The 21,142-nt window shown below is 42.7% G+C and overlaps 1 protein-coding gene across 3 annotated transcripts in view; it reads right to left on the reverse strand.

Annotated features, from left to right (window-relative positions):
* LOC126259321 (RNA-binding protein EWS-like) overlaps nt 1-21,142 on the reverse strand; it is a 97,241-nt gene that overhangs the window by 33,809 nt on the left and 42,290 nt on the right. For all 3 annotated transcript variants that reach the window (XM_049956001.1, XM_049956002.1, XM_049956003.1), the window contains exons 2-3: nt 17,919-18,053; nt 7,669-7,787 (exon numbers count right to left, since the gene is read on the reverse strand). In XM_049956001.1, the coding sequence (XP_049811958.1) occupies nt 7,669-7,787; nt 17,919-18,049 (250 nt within the window). In that variant the 5' untranslated portion in view covers nt 18,050-18,053. The remainder of the gene's footprint in view (nt 1-7,668; nt 7,788-17,918; nt 18,054-21,142) is intronic.

Here is a 21,142-nt window from a genome sequence, read left to right on the forward strand (position 1 = left end):
GCCCTCCTAAAGTGGGTTTCTGCCATTTACTCAATTTCCACAACATCCTAGTCCATCCTTATGCCATTCCCAACTCCAACCTCTTGCCACTGGAATCCTATCCCAGTGAAAGACTTGTCCATCAGGATGAATGGCCACTGCCAACCTGTGGACAAGAATGGAACTGCACAAGTAGCAGTCCACTCCCGAGGTTATCCAGGCCTCAACCTACGGCAACCCATTGTCACCACACCATCCACCCAACAGTTTCTGTTCAGTGTACCCTCACCCTCTGCCAGAAATGGCAGTCATGTGCACATCAGATGTGTTTGCTCGTGTGAGTGAATGTGGATGGGTTTCCTTTTCTGGAAAAGGCTTTGGACGAAAACTAAATATGTAACAGCCTTTTTGTTGTGTCTGTCTGAAACTCAACGTGTCATCTTAATGGTGAGTACCAATCAATCTTTGTCCTTATATTATTGATATTTCAACCTGGGGTTTGCACTGTTTTACTTTCACAGCTATCACATCTAACTTAGGGACTATTTGCCACATACAGTTCTACAGCATTTGGTCCCCTCAAGGCACAATCTTTTAACAACTCTTTCTGGTTCCATATTCATTTTATTCATCCACCCAAAAAATTTTTACGAGAAGAGAGGGGGGCGAGAAGAGAGAGGGGTGAGAAGAGAGTGATTCTCAACTTTTTGAATGTACTGGTGCTGCACTTTATTCTGTATTTCAAACAAATTCTTTGAGCCATCATTTTCAAAAGTAAAATTTCCCTGAGCACTCGAAAACAAGTATAACCTTGTCAACTGTTAATAATCAACTGAATATTCAAAATACATGAAAATGCAAACATACACCACAAACATATGTACCAAGATAAAAATAAATTTTGAAAATATACATAAAGCACATGAAATTGAAAAGATTCCATTATTTTTTATTACCTCATATTTTGCACAGACGCCATTGTGTTAGTGTTTCAAGTATTGAACATCCACCATTTTTTGTTATTCAAATTTAATATTGCCCATCTTAGAATTAAGCAGTTATCCATATATTTGTACCAATAAAAATAATCTCTTTTCTTACACACAATCAAAATATACGTTTTTTAAGAAACTTGGAGAAGTTGGCAAGCACAGTAAGTACAGTTTTACATTTAGACAGTTCCATTCGTAAGCTTTTGGCACATGTCGATGTATATTAAATGATTTCTCAAGGCTCCCAATACTCACGATGTAACAGTAAGACATGTTTTACTGCCTTGATTTAATTTCATATTTATGAGTACAATTATGTTTCACATTTGAACACGAGCATCTTTATAAGTGAGCTTATATGAGACCTCACTACTTCCGTAAGAGATTTCTACCACAGCAGATAATTGATACTAATTGCATGTTACTCACACTGCAGGCAAGGGGTGAAATTTTTCTGCTGCACCAATCCCCTCCCCAGCTCCATCTGTTTCTTCCACTGACCTCTTAGGCCAATGAGAGCAGTGCTCAGTGCGTCTGCAGATGGTACATTCGTATTTCACCCTTTGTTTCAGTCTATTTCAGCACCTTTTTCAAGTTCCAGGTATTAGTCTACCATGAAGAAGAGTGCTCCCTATAGTTCCAAGTTGAAAAGGGAAGTGATTCCTCTTGCTAAGAAAACCTCATGCTCTGCTGCAAGTCAGTGATTTTAGATTGATTAGAGTAAAGCAAGATGGTGGTGACAGCAAAAGGAACATTTAGCTAGCTCCAGCAACAGAAAAACATTTTCTGGGCGACAACGTGAATGCTATTGTATGTTTGTTATAAGTTGTCCTGAATGATTTTGTTAGGGAGCAGTGACAAAAGTGCTTACCATGAGTGCAGAAATTATCCAAGTTAAAGCACATCAAGTTGCTCACAAGCAAAAAATAACAAATTTTGAACAAAACTGTAATTTGGTTGCCAATTTTATGAAACGTCTGGATTCTTTCTCCACAAGCGGATATCAATTGCAAAGAAGCTGCCACAAAACTAAAAGGAAAAACTTGCTGAATGTCAACATTTCATAATCAGACAGCACACCAAAAATAATTATCTTCTTGGTCAAACCGGTAATGCAGACGAAACTCCACTGTATTCTGATATGCCAACAAATTAAATGGCAGAAGCAAAAGGGAACAAAGGTGCCAAGATACTGCCAGCATGTGGTGGAGAAGCAGCATGTCTGTCACGCTTGCTCATACTGCCAATGGCCACGAACTACCACCGTTCATTGTTTTTAAATCCAAAACATTACCTAAGTCCGGGGTATTTGCAAAAAGCGTTACTGTACATGCTAACAAAAGTAGCATTACAGTGGATTAAACTTGCATGGTAATGTCATTCTTGTGACCTGCTAAGTTTTCCAAACAAGCTTGTACTAGATTCGTATGCAGGTCATATTACTCCGGTTGTAAAGAGAAAACTAGTAGAGGGTAGAATGAGCTGGCTGTAATTCCAGGAGGCATGACATAAATTCTACAGCTAATAGATGTTTGTTTGAACAAATCATTTAAAGAAGAACTTAAAAATATGTACACACAATGACTAATGAAAAAAAGATAGCAAATTAATGCCTACACAATGTGTTAAGTGTGCAAGCTAGCTTATCTCAAGTCTGTCAGTGGACTGACCTGTCTTGGAAATTTATTCCGAATAAAACTGTCAATCACGAACATTCAAATTCTTTGAAGGTGACGAGTGAGAAGCGAGAAGCATAGATTAATGGATATGACTGATGTAGTAGTCATCGAATGGGAGCACAGAAACATCTGAATAATTTTACCCAACATTTTTACTATGAAAATACACAAAGGGTACTATGAAAGTTTTGCAATGTGACACAACAATCAGTCACAGGAGGCTGGTTGTTGCCGTGTTCTGAGACTACTTCATACGTGCATTGTAGCCACTGTGCCAAGTTTGTGAGCACATTCAATAGCAGGGTTAGTTTGAAGTGCTTGCTTGCTATGGCATCATGGTCAGGAAGTGAGATTCAGGCAGCTCTGCAGTACAACTTCGTGTGTGGTTGAAACATAGACCAGTGCTTTGAAGAAATGACTCTTGCACTTGGTGACGTATGTCCACATCTTACAACATATTCAGGTGGTTCTGAGAATACCAATACGGAAATTTCACTCTGGAAGATGCCGAGAGGACTGGAACGTCACGATCATCAAATGCAGAGGAAGATATTGATGCTGTGAGGAAAACGCTAGATGAAAACAGGCGAGTAACTTATATGCAGATAGCAGATACCTTAGGGCTAAATACACCAGTAATTTATTTAATTCTGCATGATCATTTGAAAGTAAAGACACTTTGTTGTCTCTGGGTGCCACATGGACTGACGGAAGATCAGATGACACGACATGCGACTTGGTGCCAGGAGATGTTAAAGAAGTTTTCTAAGAGAGAATCTCAGTATGTGAGTAACATAGTCACAGGTGACGGGACTAGTCGGTTCTATTATGACATGCCGACTAAGATTCAAAACAAAGTTTGGGTCCTTGAAGATGATGACACACCTGTAGCTGTCAGAAAATCCCTATCAGTAAAGAAGAAAATTATAGCTTTCTCTTTTTTTTACCAAATCGAGTGGACTTGTGAAGCATGTTGTTTTAGACACACAGAAGACGGTCGCAGCTAAGTGATACACTGGGTAGTGCCTGCCCAAAGTCATCCAATCTTTGAAGAACATGCGACAGAAGTGGAGAATGGACACTTGGTTCCTCCATCATGACAACACTCCAGCTCAATGTGCGAAAATGTGTATCGAATGTTTGCACGGTACAGGATTGAAACTTCTTGAGCACATTCCTTAGTCCAGACCTTGCTCCTTGAAAATGAAGCTGAAAGGAGTGCAGTTTTCAAGAGATGAGAACCTCCAGAGTTTTTGGGACAACAAGGGTGCCTTACTCCCTACCGAAATTTGGGAGAACTTGTTTAGCGATTGGTTTTGGAGGGTGGGATAGCGATTGATTTTGGAGGATGGACAGGTGTATTCAGGAATAAATTACTTCAACAAATTTAAATAAATGAAGGTGTATTGCAAAACTTACATAGTACCCTTTGCATCTTTGTTTTCAAGGATGAATACACAGAAAGTCTGCAATATGAGCATGTTACCATATCGCTTTTCGGATCGCCAAAGCAATGCACTGTTTCACAGAAGAATTTATAAAGACATGTTAGGTATCTGCAACTGTGCATACAACTCCTGAAAAACTTTAAAAGTGTGAAGCAATTAGTCTCGCTCATTCAACCATTTGAGGCAGGATTCAAGAAATGGCCAACAACATTTCAGGTAACGGTTTAAAAAAAAAAAAAATTTTTTTTGTCTTTTCTCTGGTGCAGGACAAGTGCACAGATGTTTCTGATACTTTTCAGTTGGCAATTTAGATTTGCAGAATAGATAGTAATTTCACCATCATAGAAAAATTACTGGTCTTGGTTCCGATGGAAGACACAACAGAGGCACATATTCTCACATTTGTGCACAAGTGTTTGAAAATTAGGATCTGCAATGGAAGACTTTCACTTCTGTGGCTATAGACTGCACAGCAGCTGTGGCTGGCGAAAATATCAAGTTGTGTGGCCCTTTTTGTCAGAGATGCTAAAAGCCGATGCCTGTTCCGCATGAGATTTTTGAAATACGCTGCAGTCTCCACCAAGAGAATGTGTGTACAAGCGTGAACATGAGAGAATGAAAAATGTATGGACTAGTACAACAAATTTCATCTGCAGCCGTGCTCTCAATCACCAGTTCAATGTCTTTCAAAAGACATGGAAAACACTTACGGCGATGTGCCATATGACAGTGAAATATACTGGCTAAATAAACAGAAACTCCTTGAGAGACTTTTTTAGCTTCAGAGTGAAACAGATTTCTTTTGGGCACAAGTGCTTGGTCTGTTGCAAACTTGAAAAATGAACAGTGCATCGTGGATTTGGGCTTTCTATGTGACAGTATATGCCATAATTAACTATACAACTGTCTCTTGCTGGGAACAGGAAAATTTTGTGGAAACAATTATGTGAGAAGTAACACGAAATTAGTAGTTTTTAGTGAAATAATACAAAATCAGCACATCGATTTTTACTAGCTATTGAAAAATTTGCCATTTTCTCATATGAAAATGTTATCAATCTGAGGACAGATGTTGTTTAGTATTCATAATGGACAGTGATTGAATGTTAAAACTGCATTTTGATCTCTTTTCTGATCTTGAAATAATAGTTCATCTCATGTGTAATGAACGTTGATGTGCCCATGAAAATAGCACTGAAATTGGCCAAAAAAACACCAAAATCAGCAACAACCCTGAAATATGAGAAAAGAACGACAGAATTTTTTAGGGAGGGAGGGTAAGGAGTGGAGAGGGGGAGGGAAGAGCGGTGGAGAGGGGGAGGGAAGAGGGGTGGAGAGGGGGGTGGGAAGGAGGGGGGAGAGGGGAGTGGGGGGGAGAGGGGAGTGGGGGGGAGAGGGGAGTGGGGGGGAGAGGGGAGTGGGGGGGAGAGGGGAGTGGGGGGAGAGGGGAGTGGGGGGGAGAGGGGAGTGGGGGGGAGAGGGGAGTGGGGGGAGAGGGGAGTGGGGGGGAGAGGGGAGTGGGGGGGGGGAGAGGGGAGTGGGGGGGGGGGAGAGGGGAGTGGGGGGGGGGGGGAAGAGGGGAGTGGGGGGGGGGAAGAGGGGAGTGGGGGGGGGAAAGGGGAGTGGGGGGGGGAGAGGGGAGTGGGGGGGGGGAGGGGAGTGGGGGGGGGAGAGGGGAGTGGGGGGGAGAGGGGAGTGGGGGGGGAGAGAGGGGAGTGGGGGGGAGAGGGGAGTGGGGGGGAGAGGGGAGTGGGGGGGAGAGGGGAGTGGGGGGAGAGGGGAGTGGGGGGGACGGGAGTGGGGGGGGACGGGAGTGGGGGGGGGACGGGAGAGGGGGTACGGGAGAGGGGGGATGGGAGAGGGGGGAGGGGAGAGGGGGGAGGGGGGAGAGGGGGAGGGGGGAGAGGGGGAGGGGGGAGAGGGGGAGGGGGGAGAGGGGGAGGGGGGAGAGGGGGAGGGGGGAGAGGGGGAGGGGGGAGAGGGGGAGGGGGGAGAGGGGGAGGGGGGAGAGGGGGAGGGGGGAGAGGGGGAGGGGAGAGGGGGAGGGGAGAGGGGGAGGGGAGAGGGGGAGGGGAGAGGGGGAGGGGAGAGGGGGAGGGGAGAGGGGGAGGGGAGAGGGGGAGGGGAGAGGGGGAGGGGAGAGGGGGAGGGGAGAGGGGGAGGGGAGAGGGGGAGGGGAGAGGGGGAGGCAGGGGAGGAGAGCAAGAGCAAGCAAAAATAAATATATAAATAGAGAGGACAGAACACCAAAAGCGGCAAGAAATAACACCACATTTTACTATAAAATAAAACCATTTTTTTCTGTCTATCTACAGCGTGATTTTTTCCACCGTGTACAAACTCTATGGATTGATCAATGAAAGGGTACGGTTGTACACAATGGTTCTGTATTCAAATTGAGTGCTAGTCAACATGGTGTTTACTTACGGAAAGACAAGTGGCAATGGGCGGTGGGCAGCAAGGTTGTATCAGGAGACCTATCCTCAATGACAACAACCACAGCATTCAATGTTTGCGAAAGTGTTTCGCTGTTTGTCTGAGACAGGGTTGTTTCAGAAAGCAGGAAATCATGAAGGACGTACCAGAAATGTACAGACACCAGACTTTGAGGCACACTTTGAAGGCAACCACTGTGTCAGCACGACAGTTGGCCCACCAGTACAGGGTAAGCCAGATGACCGTGTGGAACATTCTCCATGACAACTGTTACTACCCTTTTATCACTTACACTGTGTGCAGGAATTACTAGCAACAGATTTTCCACATCGGCAGGAGTTTGGTCACTGGTTTCTTCACTAGGCAACCATGATTCCGGGATTTGTGCCATCCGTCCTATTCATAGATGAGGCCACCTGTATGTGAAGCAGTATCTTCGACTTTCATAACAATCATATGTGGGATTAGGCTGGAACTATCGGCATTTCTTGCAGGTGACTTTGCCTCCTCTGCTGGAAGAAGTGCCATTGATGATTTGAAAGGTTATGTGGCTGCCACATAATGATGCTGCAGACCACTTCGTCATTACCATCAGGACAAATCTCAATTTTGTCTTCCCTGGTCAATGGATCGGACGACAGGGTCCAGTTGCATGGCATGATCATTCACCGTATCTCACCCAGTGCGATTTCTGATTATGGGATCATCTCAAAAGTATTGTGTATACAGAGCCCATTCCAAATATGGAGACACTGGAGCAGCATATTCAGGCTGCCTCTTGACACTGTTTGGATGCAACCTGGCTGATGTGAACTTGTGAGACTGAACATGCCACAGTGTTTATACGCATGCGTTGAGGCACATGAAAACCATTTTCCACTCATACTTTATCTGTGGCTGCATGGTACAGCGTATATTAGATCACAGTCTCTGTAACAATGTATGGCTGAATGGTGTCTAGCATGGAAATTATTCATTTCCGTGCATAAGTTCATCACACCTATTTTGTTCCGTATCCTTTCATCAATTAATCCCTAGAGTTCGTACACAGTGGAAAAAATCACCCTGTGTAGCTGTAAAGAGGTCAGACACTATAACACTATCGATGGCAAATTTCTGAAAATTAATTCTTACCTGTAATAGGGGGCCTTTCGGCCAACTGTGGCTTGTTCCTTGGCGTCCTATCTCTGGAACGAGATCTTGATCGAGATCGTGACATCGAACGACGATGTCTATGATCACGGTCTCCTGACCTGTTGTGTAATAACATAATTTCTCTGTTAACTTAACAATGATTTCTTCTTAGAGGGACTTTGAAATGTGCAGGAAGTAAGATAATGTATACAGCAATGAAAAGCAATCAGTAACGAAAAACAATAAGTTTTAAACAGTACTGTGAGATATGTGCCCTTAAGAACAAACTTATTGTATGAGGTATCAAGTGAAGGTTTGCATTCACACAGAGAACGGACCAAACATCAGCCACAGCACTAATTATAAAAGTGCAATTCCAACAAGGCAACATTTGGGCAACATGTGGCATACAGCTATGACATGTTACAAGACAATTTGACCAGGACAACATGTCAACACGCCACATGTGGCATTGTAGCATGCTACATCCGCCACCTGTCAGCAAGAAACGACATTGCCCCCTGTTGCCACATATTATACAGTCAGCACATCTGTGTGACATGTTGCATGCAGTATGGAGTGGATAATTGACAAACGACTAGGTTGCCCAGTATTCTTCATTATTTGTAGAACATTAAGTTTCGCCCCGATAGGGCATCATCAAGTTACATTAAAAAAGAAATTTTCTGTCAAAAAGCACCCACTGTACCTGTCATTGCCTCCACGAGGCTGCCTTTTAGTACTTTTTTTTCGGTATCTTGCCTTCTTGACAGATGCTTTTTGCCAGAAAATTTCTGATTTTTTTAAACATAACCTGATGATGTCATATCCTGCGAAAACACATTGTTCTTAAAATAACAAAGAAAATTGTACACCCCATGGCCTTTTTTTATCTAGTAGCAATAGAAGGTTGCTGTATCACCATGCCAAGATGGAATGGAATAATTTTTATGATTTTAGGGTTTTGGAAGCACAGAAGAAAATAAAGAATTTATGGACTCCATTCCATTGTGAACATAAGTAACTGCAACAGTCAAAAAGTAGTAGTTAATCACCTAAACAAGAAGGAAAATGATTTACTGAGTGAGTTACAAGACACTAATGAACAAAGGAAACTCAAATGAAGAGTAGGGATGAGGTAAGTTCATACTAGTGAACCATATGATGATTCAATTACGAACGGTGTGTTAGTAGTTCTCCCTCTTGGTGCAGACTTAATACTGAATTAAACACTCAATGTCTTTTAAGACTTCAGTACTACACTACGATCATCAGTGACACGTAATTCTAAGGCTTTGTCTTACCACCTACTGTGGTTGCTTTTTATAATACTGATCGTTTATTTCTGCCTACACCATGTCCTGCTTTCTTCTGTGGTCAGTTGTTTATAAAATTATACTGTGTCTCTTCCGTGTTAATGTGTTGGTGTCAAATGATCCTTGCGGCGAGTACGGTGGTTCTGAAGTGAAGCTTTTTTCTCAGGAAGTTGTGAAGATTAACGGATGTTATTGTAACAATTTCCATGTTTCTCACAGTTCGCAACAGTGGTTTTCTGAATACACAAAAGTGATGTCAGCAACCAAAAACTGTTCTTTGCTAATCTGTGAGCATGTGACTGTCTGTAGTTTTAATGTCTTCCACAATAATTTATTTTGAGAAGGCCCGTAAGGGGTTTCACAATGTGTTCCTGTAATGAAAAAACATATGGTGACACTTTTCTGCTTCCAGGAAGAGGCCCAGAAGCCAGATATGCCAACTCATTTTTATCATTTTTTGCAGAACTAAGTTTCATGGGAAACTGAGTTTGAAATGTGGCCCTGACAAGGATACTGCATACAAGAAACAGTAGTTAGCATCAACAATGGCCATCAGAACAATGCTTAACCCTTTCAAGGCTATGGGAATATGGTCACCCACATGGCGATGTGCATACATGTGTGCCCCACATGTACAGAATGTCCAGACAGCTATGGTCATTGATTCATGCCAGGCAGGTAGGAAGACCTGACAGCTAAGGGCATTCTTGTACGCCCAACTGCAGGGGAGTAGGTAAGCAAGCACAATGTAACAGCTACTAACTGTTGTCTGCTCCTCTTGGTAATGTCGTAAAATGTTACAGCTTTTACCTCCTCCTGGACCCTTTCTGCTTATGAGTTGTGCACTGAACCAGCCCTGTTTCTGCATTTAATGAAATGACAACATTTGCCTGCATTGCCTTTGCAATGTCGGGACATAACTTACCAGACAAGTAAATATGGAAATCCTCATGATCAATAGTGCCGAAGATTATAAAGATACTTTGTACCTTTCTTTGGGCAAAGATGTGGATGTATCTGGATTTACTAATGATTCTTCAACACCGTGAGGAACTATTGCAGAAAATCTTCCTCCTAAAGAGGGACAGGACAATGAAACATTAAGCACAACTTGTCATCAGAAAAATGAATGTACAATTGGTTGGAAAATCATCCTGTAACCAAACGCCACCATTTCATGAACACATTTAGTGGTTTAAGAATAGGATTCGATGACTCAGCAAGTACTTAAGATTTTTTATTTTTATTTTATGTCTTTTGAATTTGTCTCTGCCATTTGTAAAGAGATAAATAATTATCATATGCCTTCATGGGAAAAAAATGATGAGTTTCCACCAGCTTAGCACAATGAAAGCCTATGGAACCTGCAGAATTTTATTGCTTCTTGTTGTGTTTCCTGCTTATACCAGTAACTAAAAAGTTAGAAGTGAATAAATACTGGTCAACAGATTCTTTGATTCAAACACTACTACTTCCACACAAACAATGTCCAAGTACCAATACAAACTGATTCTTCGTTTATTGCACTTTAGTGGCAATTCAGCCCTGTCTCATGAATTCTTGTGAAAATGAGGGTCACTGTAGAGTGAACACGAGAAAAATTCCACGAGGCCACAGTCACTTTTAAAAATTTAGTTATAGCCTAATGATTTTCAAAGAAAGACTCTGAATTAAGCAGCACATTACAAAGAAACGTAGCCATTTTGATATTAAACTTTTCGTGCTTCGTTGCATAGAAAGTTATTATATTCTAGATTATACTGTCTACGGTGTTGCTGCTAAAGAAACAGAATCCAGAAATGCTGATAGGGGGAAATCAGGCAATGTTTTTGTGTTTGTTAATCTTTCAACCACAAACTGATCATATTTTGATGAAACTGAGAAGAAGGAGCATTCAACCGGCCAAAATAACAAACACATGTGTAGTGAGCCACAATAGTTCAACAGTTCAATGGGTACTGTTGATTACACAGACTTGATAAAGACAATGATGTGGTACAAAAGGGTATACTTCCGTTTGACTGATGTGTGTGCTGAATGCTAAAACAATTTTTGAAATAAAAAAGCAGCAGAACGCCACTGGCAAAATTTCATAGACAAACAAGTAAAACGGAGATCCCATGGAAAAAAAGAGGACTGTATCCAGGACTCCTTGCAGCAAAAGTGAAAAAGGATGTTCACTAGAGTTGCTGTGCAGTACGTATTGCTAATTTACAGAGAAAAATGACATGCATAAGATGCAAAAAGTGTGATGTTGCTCTTTGTATGGTGCCATCTTTTGGAAAATACCATACACTAAGGAAATCTTAGGTGGTTTCCATCAGTAAATACGTTTCAAGAAAAGGAAAGTAAAAAGAATGAAAATAGAAAATGAAAAGGGAAAAAATTTAAAACAATAGTTTTTAATCCGGCCAGTGGCAGTCCAAAGCCTGGGTCAAAAATGAGGATGGGAAACCACAAAACTAATTCAGACTAACTGTGACAAACAAAAAGAGAAAAAAGTGAGCAATAAGCAGGAGAAATCTTACTCTTGCATTCTTTTTAGTAGGGAGAACTGAGTTTAGGCTTTAATTACACAAAAGTCAATAGGCTTACCACAAAATGAGTTGTGCCAAAATTTTCATTGTTTAGTTCTGTATCAGGCTACATAAGAATTTGCTTTAAAGTTTAATAATTATTACATATTTATGATTAGAGTAAGAATTGTTTGTCAGAGCATTGGGCATCTTCTCAAGAAACTGATCACACTTGAAACTTATCTGTCCGATAGTAATAAATTTTATTGGGTTATAATCTCAAGTTACATAATTTTTCAATAGCAAATACAAATGTTCTTATTTTCTGCTGTACCATTCTCTTAGCTCAGGATAAATGTGTAACAGAAGTGTGGGTTAGTTCTGGAGGTCCCTTTCATGTTTATTGGAATCCACTGCTACCTTACATTGTGATATTGATTTTATAAATAGTGTTACTGAAGAGTGATTCTAAGCAAGCTGGAATGTGGAATTAGTAAGTGGGATGCTCTGCTTTTGCAGCCACATAAGAATGGAAGTCTCTTTGTAACTGAACAAAGGTGTCGCCACCGTTCATTGAGTTTTGAATCACTATGTTTTCCAACACAAACCCCAGAACAGTGTAGGTAATTCCAGAAAACTTTAAAATTTGTTGCAGTGTTACTCCATACATCTTCAATGGAGTGGGAAGGGATTAAAAAAAAAAAAAATTAGGCACATGGTAGCTTGTGTCACTGTGATGAACAAGTCGTGAATGGTATCACAGTTTCTGTTTTTGCCATCGCAAACACTCACTCATACACTATTCTGGGTGACTGGGTTTGGAGTTAATCCATCCAAAGACCATGAATGCGATTCAAGTATCCGTAATACTGTCAAAGCTGCAAAGCTCCATTCAGATAACAAGTGACACATGGCTTTATTCTGCAGTTTTGACGTATTACAAATGACTCTGAGCACTATGGGACTTAACTTCTGAGGTCATCAGTCACTTAGAACTATTTAAACCTAACTAATCTAAGGACATCACACACATCCACGCCCAAGGCAGGATTTGAACCTGCAACCGTAGCGGTCGCGCGGTTCCAGACTGAAACGCCTAGAACCGCTCGGCCACATCGGCCGGCCTGACGTATTACAATCCAGACTTCAGACTGAAAACCACAACATCAATAATAATACAGGGTGATTCAAAAAGAATACCACAACTTTAGGAATTTAAAACTCTGCAACGACAAAAGGCAGAGCTAAGCACTATCTGTCGGCGAATTAAGGGAGCTATAAAGTTTCATTTAGTTGTACATTTGTTCACTTGAGGCGCTGTTGACTAGGCGTCAGCGTCAGTTGATGCTAAGATGGCGACCACTCAACAGAAAGCTTTTTGTGTTATTGAGTACGGCAGAAGTGAATCAACGACAGTTGTTCAGCGTGCATTTCGAACGAAGTATGGTGTTAAACCTCCTGATAGGTGGTGTATTAAACGTTGGTATAAACAGTTTACAGAGAATGGGTGTTTGTGCAAAGGGAAAAGTTCTGGACGGCCGAGAACGAGTGATGAAAATGTAGCACGCATCCAGCAAGCATTTGTTCGCAGCCCAGGAAAATCGACTCGCAGAGCTAGCAGAGAGCTGCAAATTCCACAATCAACTGTATGGCGAGTCCTACGAAAAAGGTTAGTTATGAAACCTGAACGTCAACTACCCGAGGCGATGGATCGGCCGCCAGGCAGCCCGTACAGAGCACTTCATCACTGGCCTCCAAGAAGCCCTGATCTTACCCCCTGCGATTTTTTCTTATGGGGGTATGTTAAGGATATGGTGTTTCGGCCACCTCTCCCAGCCACCATTGATGATTTGAAACGAGAAATAACAGCAGCTATCCAAACTGTTACGCCTGATATGCTTCAGAGAGTGTGGAACGAGTTGGAATATCGGGTTGATATTGCTCGTGTGTCTGGAGGGGGCCATATTGAACATCTCTGAACTTGTTTTTGAGTGAAAAAAAAAACCTTTTTAAATACTCTTGGTAATGATGTATAACAGAAGGTTATATTATGTTTCTTTCATTAAATACACATTTTTAAAGTTGTGGTATTCTTTTTGAATCACCCTGTATTGTAATGATATCTATTGTCTGCAGATATGTTATGTCTTAAAGTAGTTGCTCACAATTGTTCATGAGAAATTGTGACAGCTATAACCAAATAAGAAATTAATTTATTTTGTTACATAATTTGTTTTACAGGCCGAAGATGGAATTTCGAATGCTATAGGTACTTCGAGCACCTTAATGGTGAAATGCTACCAACATCACATGCATCTTCCAGTCATCTTGACAAGGTTGGGCTGTGGAGGTAAAATGCTTCTTTCCCCCAAGAAGGAAGTAAGAAGGTGTACGCATCCTACATCTCCATCAGAATGCAAGGAAGAAGCATAGGTTATCTCAAAAGCAGCAGTTGCAAGGGATGTTTAACGTACGGCGAACATGTTGCAAACAAGCTACGGTGTTTGTTGCATAGGTCACAAACTATTTTCACGCATCACATAAATATCATGTTATTCCACGCAGCTGTGGGTACATACGATGCAGAAAATCCGTCCAATAGACCTGCAGAAATATTTGTTTCTGACAATACATGTGAACAATGTCTTGCTTCACTGATTCACTCTGATGGCTCTGCTCTCACAACAGAAGAATGACAACAGGTTCCTCCTTTTGGTGTTCTGACTGTAGTTTTTTCATTTACAGTAACAGCACCATGCACTTAATGAATTCAAATACACCAGAATGTAAGTTGAACAAAATTAAAAAATTAGAAGCTATTACAGCATTGCATTTCAAACTGAATATTGTCCAGTTTGTGATGTTTCGATATCGAAAGTGTACTGCATACAATCAACAGTTTGTAATGACACAATTTTCCTGCATACCTGTACAAAATCACGCAGGACATGTACGTGTACATGCTTTCTGTACTTGTGGAATTCTTGAAATATCTGGTTCTGAAATCTCGAAAATGTACATCACTGAAGGATAGTTATTACCTGTAGCTAAATGTCTCAAAGTCATTAAAAATTTCACATCAGCTGGTCATGATAGTTGGTGCCCAATTTTCTGATCACTGGCATGAATTTATGCAAAAACTACTAAAAATCTTCCAAATTCAATTTCCGTAAAATTTTTAAAACATGTTTCACGACCACCCACCAATTTCCTAAAAAGTTCACTGCAAGATTCTTTACCAACAACAAATAATTCTTCCCTCCACCATTTTGATTTTCTTCGTTTCTTCTGTTTCTCAAGGTTACTACCAGGAAGGCAGCTGCTCCTACAGTTCGCAAACGCATGGCGCACTGTTCTGATGTTGCTTCAGTGGAACTGATTGAGGCACATGCTACAAACACAGGCAACCTGCAGCATGTGACACTAGGTAACACATTTTCTGGGCAATGACAACTTTGTATCACGATTTTATGCCACAGACTGAAAGATGGCGACATCAGGCGACATGCAGCATGTAATTTGAAGCAAGGTACCACCTAGTGTTGCCTTGATGGACTTCAATCTTAATACTATGTGCAGAGAGAGAGAGAGAGAGAGAGAGAGAGAGAGAGAGAGAGAGAGATTAGTTGGTTGGTCTGAGATACAAAAGGACCAAACTACACTGTCATCAGTCCTTTCTCCCTGACACAAGCAAGGCTCAAGGTACAAAAGCACCCAACACCACACCTAAAAAGAAAACTAACGTAATGAACAAAAAACGTAACCATCAGCCATCAAGCCATCATTGTATACCACTTCATGGTCCCAGTACATGTCAAGAATCGAGAGAAAGTGACAGCGGAGAGCTGCGGGGTTACTTGAGTCCTATGCAAGGTCAAGGCGGAGCTTCGGCCTAGGTGTGCACCATGGATGTGTACATGAATGGACCTCGAGTATATGTGGTAAAGGCAAGGACTCCAGACAGAAGAGATCGCACGCGAAATGCAATCTTAAGCCCTGACCTGGACCTCCGATGCGGGAGATGAACCGCCGTGGATGGAAAAAGGGGACGGTAATTCAGATTCTCAGGAGAACTGTGAATTTGTGCAACGTAACTGGTGAGTAGTTGTGCACGTCTAATCTTCTATAGAGGAACTCCAGCCTCCACCAGGACACCAGACTCATCCTAAAAGCTCCTGTTGCCAGTCGAACGCCACAGTGGTGGAATGGGTCGAGTAAACGGAATACTGAGGGCGCCTCTGAACCATAAACCAGACTCCCATAGCCAAGGCGGGATTGAACAAGGGCTCTGTAGAGCTGCAGCAGCGTACAGCGATCTGCACACCAGTTGGTGTTGCTCAGGAAGCGGAGGGCATTGAGGTGCTGCCAGCACTTCTGCTTCAGCTGACGAAGCCACGTTAATCGGGCGTCGAAAACCAGTCCTAAGAATCAATATGTCTCCACTACAGTGAGTGGATTGTCACTAAGGTAAAGTTCTGGTTCCGGAGGAATGGTGCGATGCCGGCAGAAGTGCAAGACACACGACTTTGCGGCTGAAAACTGGAAGCCGTGGGCTAGAGTCCATGACTGCACCTTGTGGATGGCTCCCAGTAGGTGCCAATCACCAACATCAATACTGGAGGAGCAGTACGAAATGCATAAGTCATCTGCATACAGAGAAGGTGAGACAGATGGCCCGACAGCTGCTGTTAAGACTGTTAATGGCCACTAAAAACAGAGATACACTCATCAATACAGACCCCTGCGGGACCCCGTTCTCCTGGATATGGGGAGAACTATAGGAGGCACCAACTTGGACACGGAAAGTACGGAGCGATAGGAAATTTTGGATAAAAATTGGGAGCGGGCCCCAGAGACTCCACACATTTAATACAATGTCGCCAGATCACGTCATAAGCTTTTCGTAAATAAAAAAAGACAGCAACCAGGTGTTGGCATCCGGAAAAGGCTGTTTGGATGACAGACTCGAGGGAAACTAGATTATCAATGGTAGAGCGACCCTGGCGAAAACCGCCCTGGCATGGAGCCAGTAGGCCACATGACTCCAGGACCCAACACAACTGCCGACTTACCACACGTTCTAACAGCTTACAAAGAATGTTGGTGCGGCTGTTTCCCACATGTAGAATTTATTATATTTGAACTAAGAATATGTTCAAGGATTCTGCAGCAAACAGGGAGTCCGTATTCTGCGCTCATAGGCAGCATACTGTGCCTGGTACACGCAGTGCTTGGGGACCACAGCACAGCTGCGACACCTGAAGATGGGCTTATAACAGTCCGAAACTGGTTGTGTGAAAATAAAGGAATTTACAACTGAAGTGGTATTTTCAAGCTCTGCTATAATGCTCAGTTGTGAATGTTCTTCCAACATGATTGTTTGTGACATAAAATAATGATGGACAGCAGAAAACTTTAAGGTCAGGTCATTCATATGCACTAAACCTTCAGAAACTTTTGCAATTCACCATCAATATTTCATCTTTTCATTTTCATTCTTGTATTTTCTTCAATCCACATGTAACAATTTTCAAGGGCAGATGAGCCACTTTTGACAGTCAATGGGGTTATGCCCTAAAAAGATGCTAGTGTCAAAAGAAGTTTCAGGTTTTCAAGCCTGTTACCATTTACTTCACTGTACGACATTTCGACTGAGCTGCCTTTCTAAGGTGAGCCATCAAAGACAGAAGACTTTTCCTTTCCAACAATTCATCAGTGTGCTGTGTGTATACCGTACATACATTAAGACCATGGTGACAGACTAATCACATTACCCGCCAGTTAGTATCATCATTAGTTGAACTGCAGAACTTGGCTTATACTGTTGCATTCATTTAGAGCAAATAGTGGAAATGACGGGGTTCCAAGCATTATCACAGTTCATCAATCTTTCAGCTGCATGTACTTCCACCAATTTTTAACAAAGGAGTTGTAGTAAGTTGTCGTGGTCAAAATTATTGTTGTACCATGCACCACTGAATGTCCAGTAGAGATACAATGCTCAGCAATGACACACTAGGTTGCAAACGGATAATACAGCACTGATGTTTGCTGCAGTATTTTCCCCACAATGCACATGATATGGACAGACTGTCTCCGTTTTTCTTTAATGGCTCGCATGTTGAAGAGTGACTGGTGTCAAGACAAACTATTGTGAAGTGAAGTAAATGACAAATGGACGCAAGCCCAAAACTTCTTTGAACATTCTGTTCACCGGAAAATATAAAAATTCACAAGACATTAGTACACTATGTATACAATTCCAGATGAATGAAACATATTGTTCTTATTGCAAATGGGACTTACACTGCTCTGAAACCAGCAAGAAAAGAAATGTATCTGTTAGCTACTTAGTGCATAAATCTTTTTCCCTTGTCGCTACAATGCCTAACGACACGTATCAGACTTGAGAACTTACCGACGCCTCCTTTCCCTCTCTCTTGAGCGACGCCGCCTCCTGTCACGATCTCTGTCACCACGGTCCCTCTCCCTTTCCCTCGACTTGCTACGGCGTCGTCGCGAAGGAGAAGGTGATCTGCTGTGCCCCATTAATCTGTGTGCATAAAAAGAATGATAGATTTTGTACACTTAAGAGCTAAACATACCAACTCTACTACCTCACTCAGAGTGACAAAATGCAGTCTTCCAAAACACGTGCTTTAAAACACAAACTGTTGAAAGATGTCAGTATAATTTTCTATTACTATAGTCTGATTTAAACTAGTTGTCACTAGACAGGTTGTGGGCTGCACGGCTGACTTCTACCACCAATAAACTAATGGAAGCCCGGCATCATCGGCTCCCATGTTGCCACTTCTGCTGCACTGCCTAAAGCTCTGTGCCACCCAGTCCTCAGTGAGCCATTGTAGTGAGAGATTTTTATTATTTTTAGCTTTGCTTGCCTTACAATGTGCGATGAAAATACTCAAAAGAGTAGTAGACCAAGGCTGCACACTACATTACCATAGATACTCTGCAAATCACACTTTTAAGTGCCTTCACAATGATTTTCTGTTATTCCAATCAGAAAAAAATGAACGCCATATCTTCCCGTGCAAGCTCTGATTTCCCTTACTTTATTATGATGATCGTTTCCACCTACGTAGGTCAGCATCAACAAAATATTTTCGCATTTGCAGGAGAAAGTTGGTGATTGATGAAGATTCTGCAGCAAAGAAAAACACCTTTGTTTTAATGTATCCACCCTAAATCCCTTATGTCACTGACCTCTCTCCCCTATTTCTTGATAAAAAAAAAAAAAAAAACATACTGCTGTTCTTTGAACTTTCTTGGTGCACTCCATTAATCCTATCTGGTAAGGATCCCAGACTGTGCAGTAGTACTCCGAAAGAGAACGGACAAGCATGGTGTAGGCAGTCTCTTTAGAAGGTCTGTTACATTTTCTAAGTGTTCTACCTATAATATGTAGCCTTTGTTTTACCTTTCCCACATTTTCTGTGTGCTCTTTCCAATGTAAGTTGTTTGTAATTGTAATTCCTAGGTATTTAGTTGCATTTTCATAAAGTGCTGGAAATGGTGTGATTATAAGCAATCAGTCACGTGAATTTGTTTGTTCAACGAGGGTTGGTTGGTTGAGGGTGGGGCGGGGAGGGGGGGTACTGATTTGGGGGAGTGAACCAAACAGCAAGATCATCGGCAATTGGATTATGGAAGGATGGGGATGGAAGTCGGCCGTGCCTTTCAAAGGAACCATCCCAGCATTTGCCTGAAGTGATTTTAGGGAAATCACGGAAAACCTAAATCATGATGGCAGGATGTGGGTTTGAAGCATCATCCTCCCGAATGAGAGTCCAGTGTGCTAACCACTTCGCCACATCGCTTGGTTTCAACGAGGGAGTATTTTGAAAGAGAGAGGTATGCAGGAACGCCTCTTGTTCCTTTGGATACAGTGGTGAGAAAACTGCAGCCGCTCTACAAATCAGCAAATAACACAGGAGATAAGCAGCTGCAGCAGCAAGTCGTATACCCCTAGCTCACTTATTTGTTACATAGTTTAATTCTTAATTTCTTTGCGTGTTTTTGGATACCTGCATTGTTTAATTCATAAATTTCGGGCGTATTATAGTATTTGAGAGTTGTAGCATTGCGCTTTAGTGTTTACTTCGTAGATTCTTACTTAAATTGCGTGTGAGTTTCGTATAAGAGGTGTAATTTCGAGTTTTAGTTACTGTAATCGTAAATTCAGGCAGATTTTAGCGCAGTCGTTAGGCATTTGTACAGGTTAGTTAATACATTCTTTGCGTGTTTCCCTTGCGTTATCTAGGCACTGACTCGTGTTTCAGTAACTGTCGTTCAACATCGATTAGAATGGACAGGGACTGTGATTGCTGTGTTCGGATGAGGGCTGAGTTGGCATCCCTTCGCTCACAACTGCAAGCGGCGCTGACTTCGGTCGCGCAGCTTGAAGCTGTTGCCAATGGGCACCACTGTGGGGAGCCGGACTTGGGTATCACAGGGGTATCAACCTCGTCCCGTCTGTCCCCAGATCGGTCTGCCGCTGTGGTTGCCCCGGTTGCTGCCCACAGTGGGGCTGAGCCCTCGCCTGTGGTTGATTGGGAGGTCGTTCTAAGGCGTGGCGCAGCAAAAGACGTCCCCGGAGGCTGATCAGAAAGCCTCCCCGGTGCGTCTGACAAACAGGTTTCAGGCACTGTCTCTGGCTGAGCCAGATGCAGCTGCCTGTCCTGTTTCAGAGGATGATTCTCAGTCTTCAAGGTCCGGGCAATCACAGAGGGTGGGCTTATTGGTAGTTGGGAGCTCCAATGTTAGGCACGTAATGGGGCCCCTTAGGGATATGGCGGCTAAGGAGGGGAAGAAATCCAGAGTGCACTACGTGTGCATTCCGGGTGGAGTCATTCCTGATGTGGAAAGGGTCCTTCCGGATGCCATGAAGAGCACAGGTTGCAGCCAGCTGCAGGTGGTGGCACATGTTGGCACTAATAACGTGTGTCGCTTTGGATCTGAGGAAATTCTCTCTGAATTCCAGCGGCTATCTGATTTGGTGAAGGCTGCCGGTCTTGCTTACGAGATGAAGGCAGAGCTCACCATCTGCAGCATCGTTGACAGAACCGACTGCGGACCGTTGGTGCAGAGCCGGGTGGAGAGTCTGAATCAGAGGCTCAGACGGTTTTGCGACCGTTTTGGCTGCAGATTCCTTGACTTGCGCCATAGGGTGGTGGGGTTTCGGGTTCCACTGAATAGGTCAGGAGTTCACTACACTCAGCTGGCGGCTACACGGGTAGCGGAGGCTGTGTGGCGTGGACTGGGCGGTTTTTTAGGTTAGAGGGCCTCGGGAAAGTACGGGGTGGGCTGCAATCTCAAAGGGTGCATGGCAAATACAGGACGTGCTTGGATCAAGGAACAGTCGGAATTGTAGCTGTAAATTGTTGTAGTTTTGCTGGGGAAGTCCCTGAGCTTCAAGCACTAATAGAAAGCACAGAAGCTGAAATCGTTATAGGTACAGAAAGCTGGCTAAAGCCTGAAATAAGCTCTGCAGAAATTTTTACGAAGTCTCAGACTGTGTTCAGGAAAGATAGATTAGGCAGAATTGGTGGTGGAGTGTTTGTGTCTGTCAGTAGTGGTTTATCTTGTAGTGAAGTCGAAGTAGATACTCCGTGCGAATTG

This window comes from Schistocerca nitens, chromosome 5 (genome assembly GCF_023898315.1).
Source record: "Schistocerca nitens isolate TAMUIC-IGC-003100 chromosome 5, iqSchNite1.1, whole genome shotgun sequence".
Lineage (NCBI taxonomy): Eukaryota > Metazoa > Arthropoda > Insecta > Orthoptera > Acrididae > Schistocerca > Schistocerca nitens.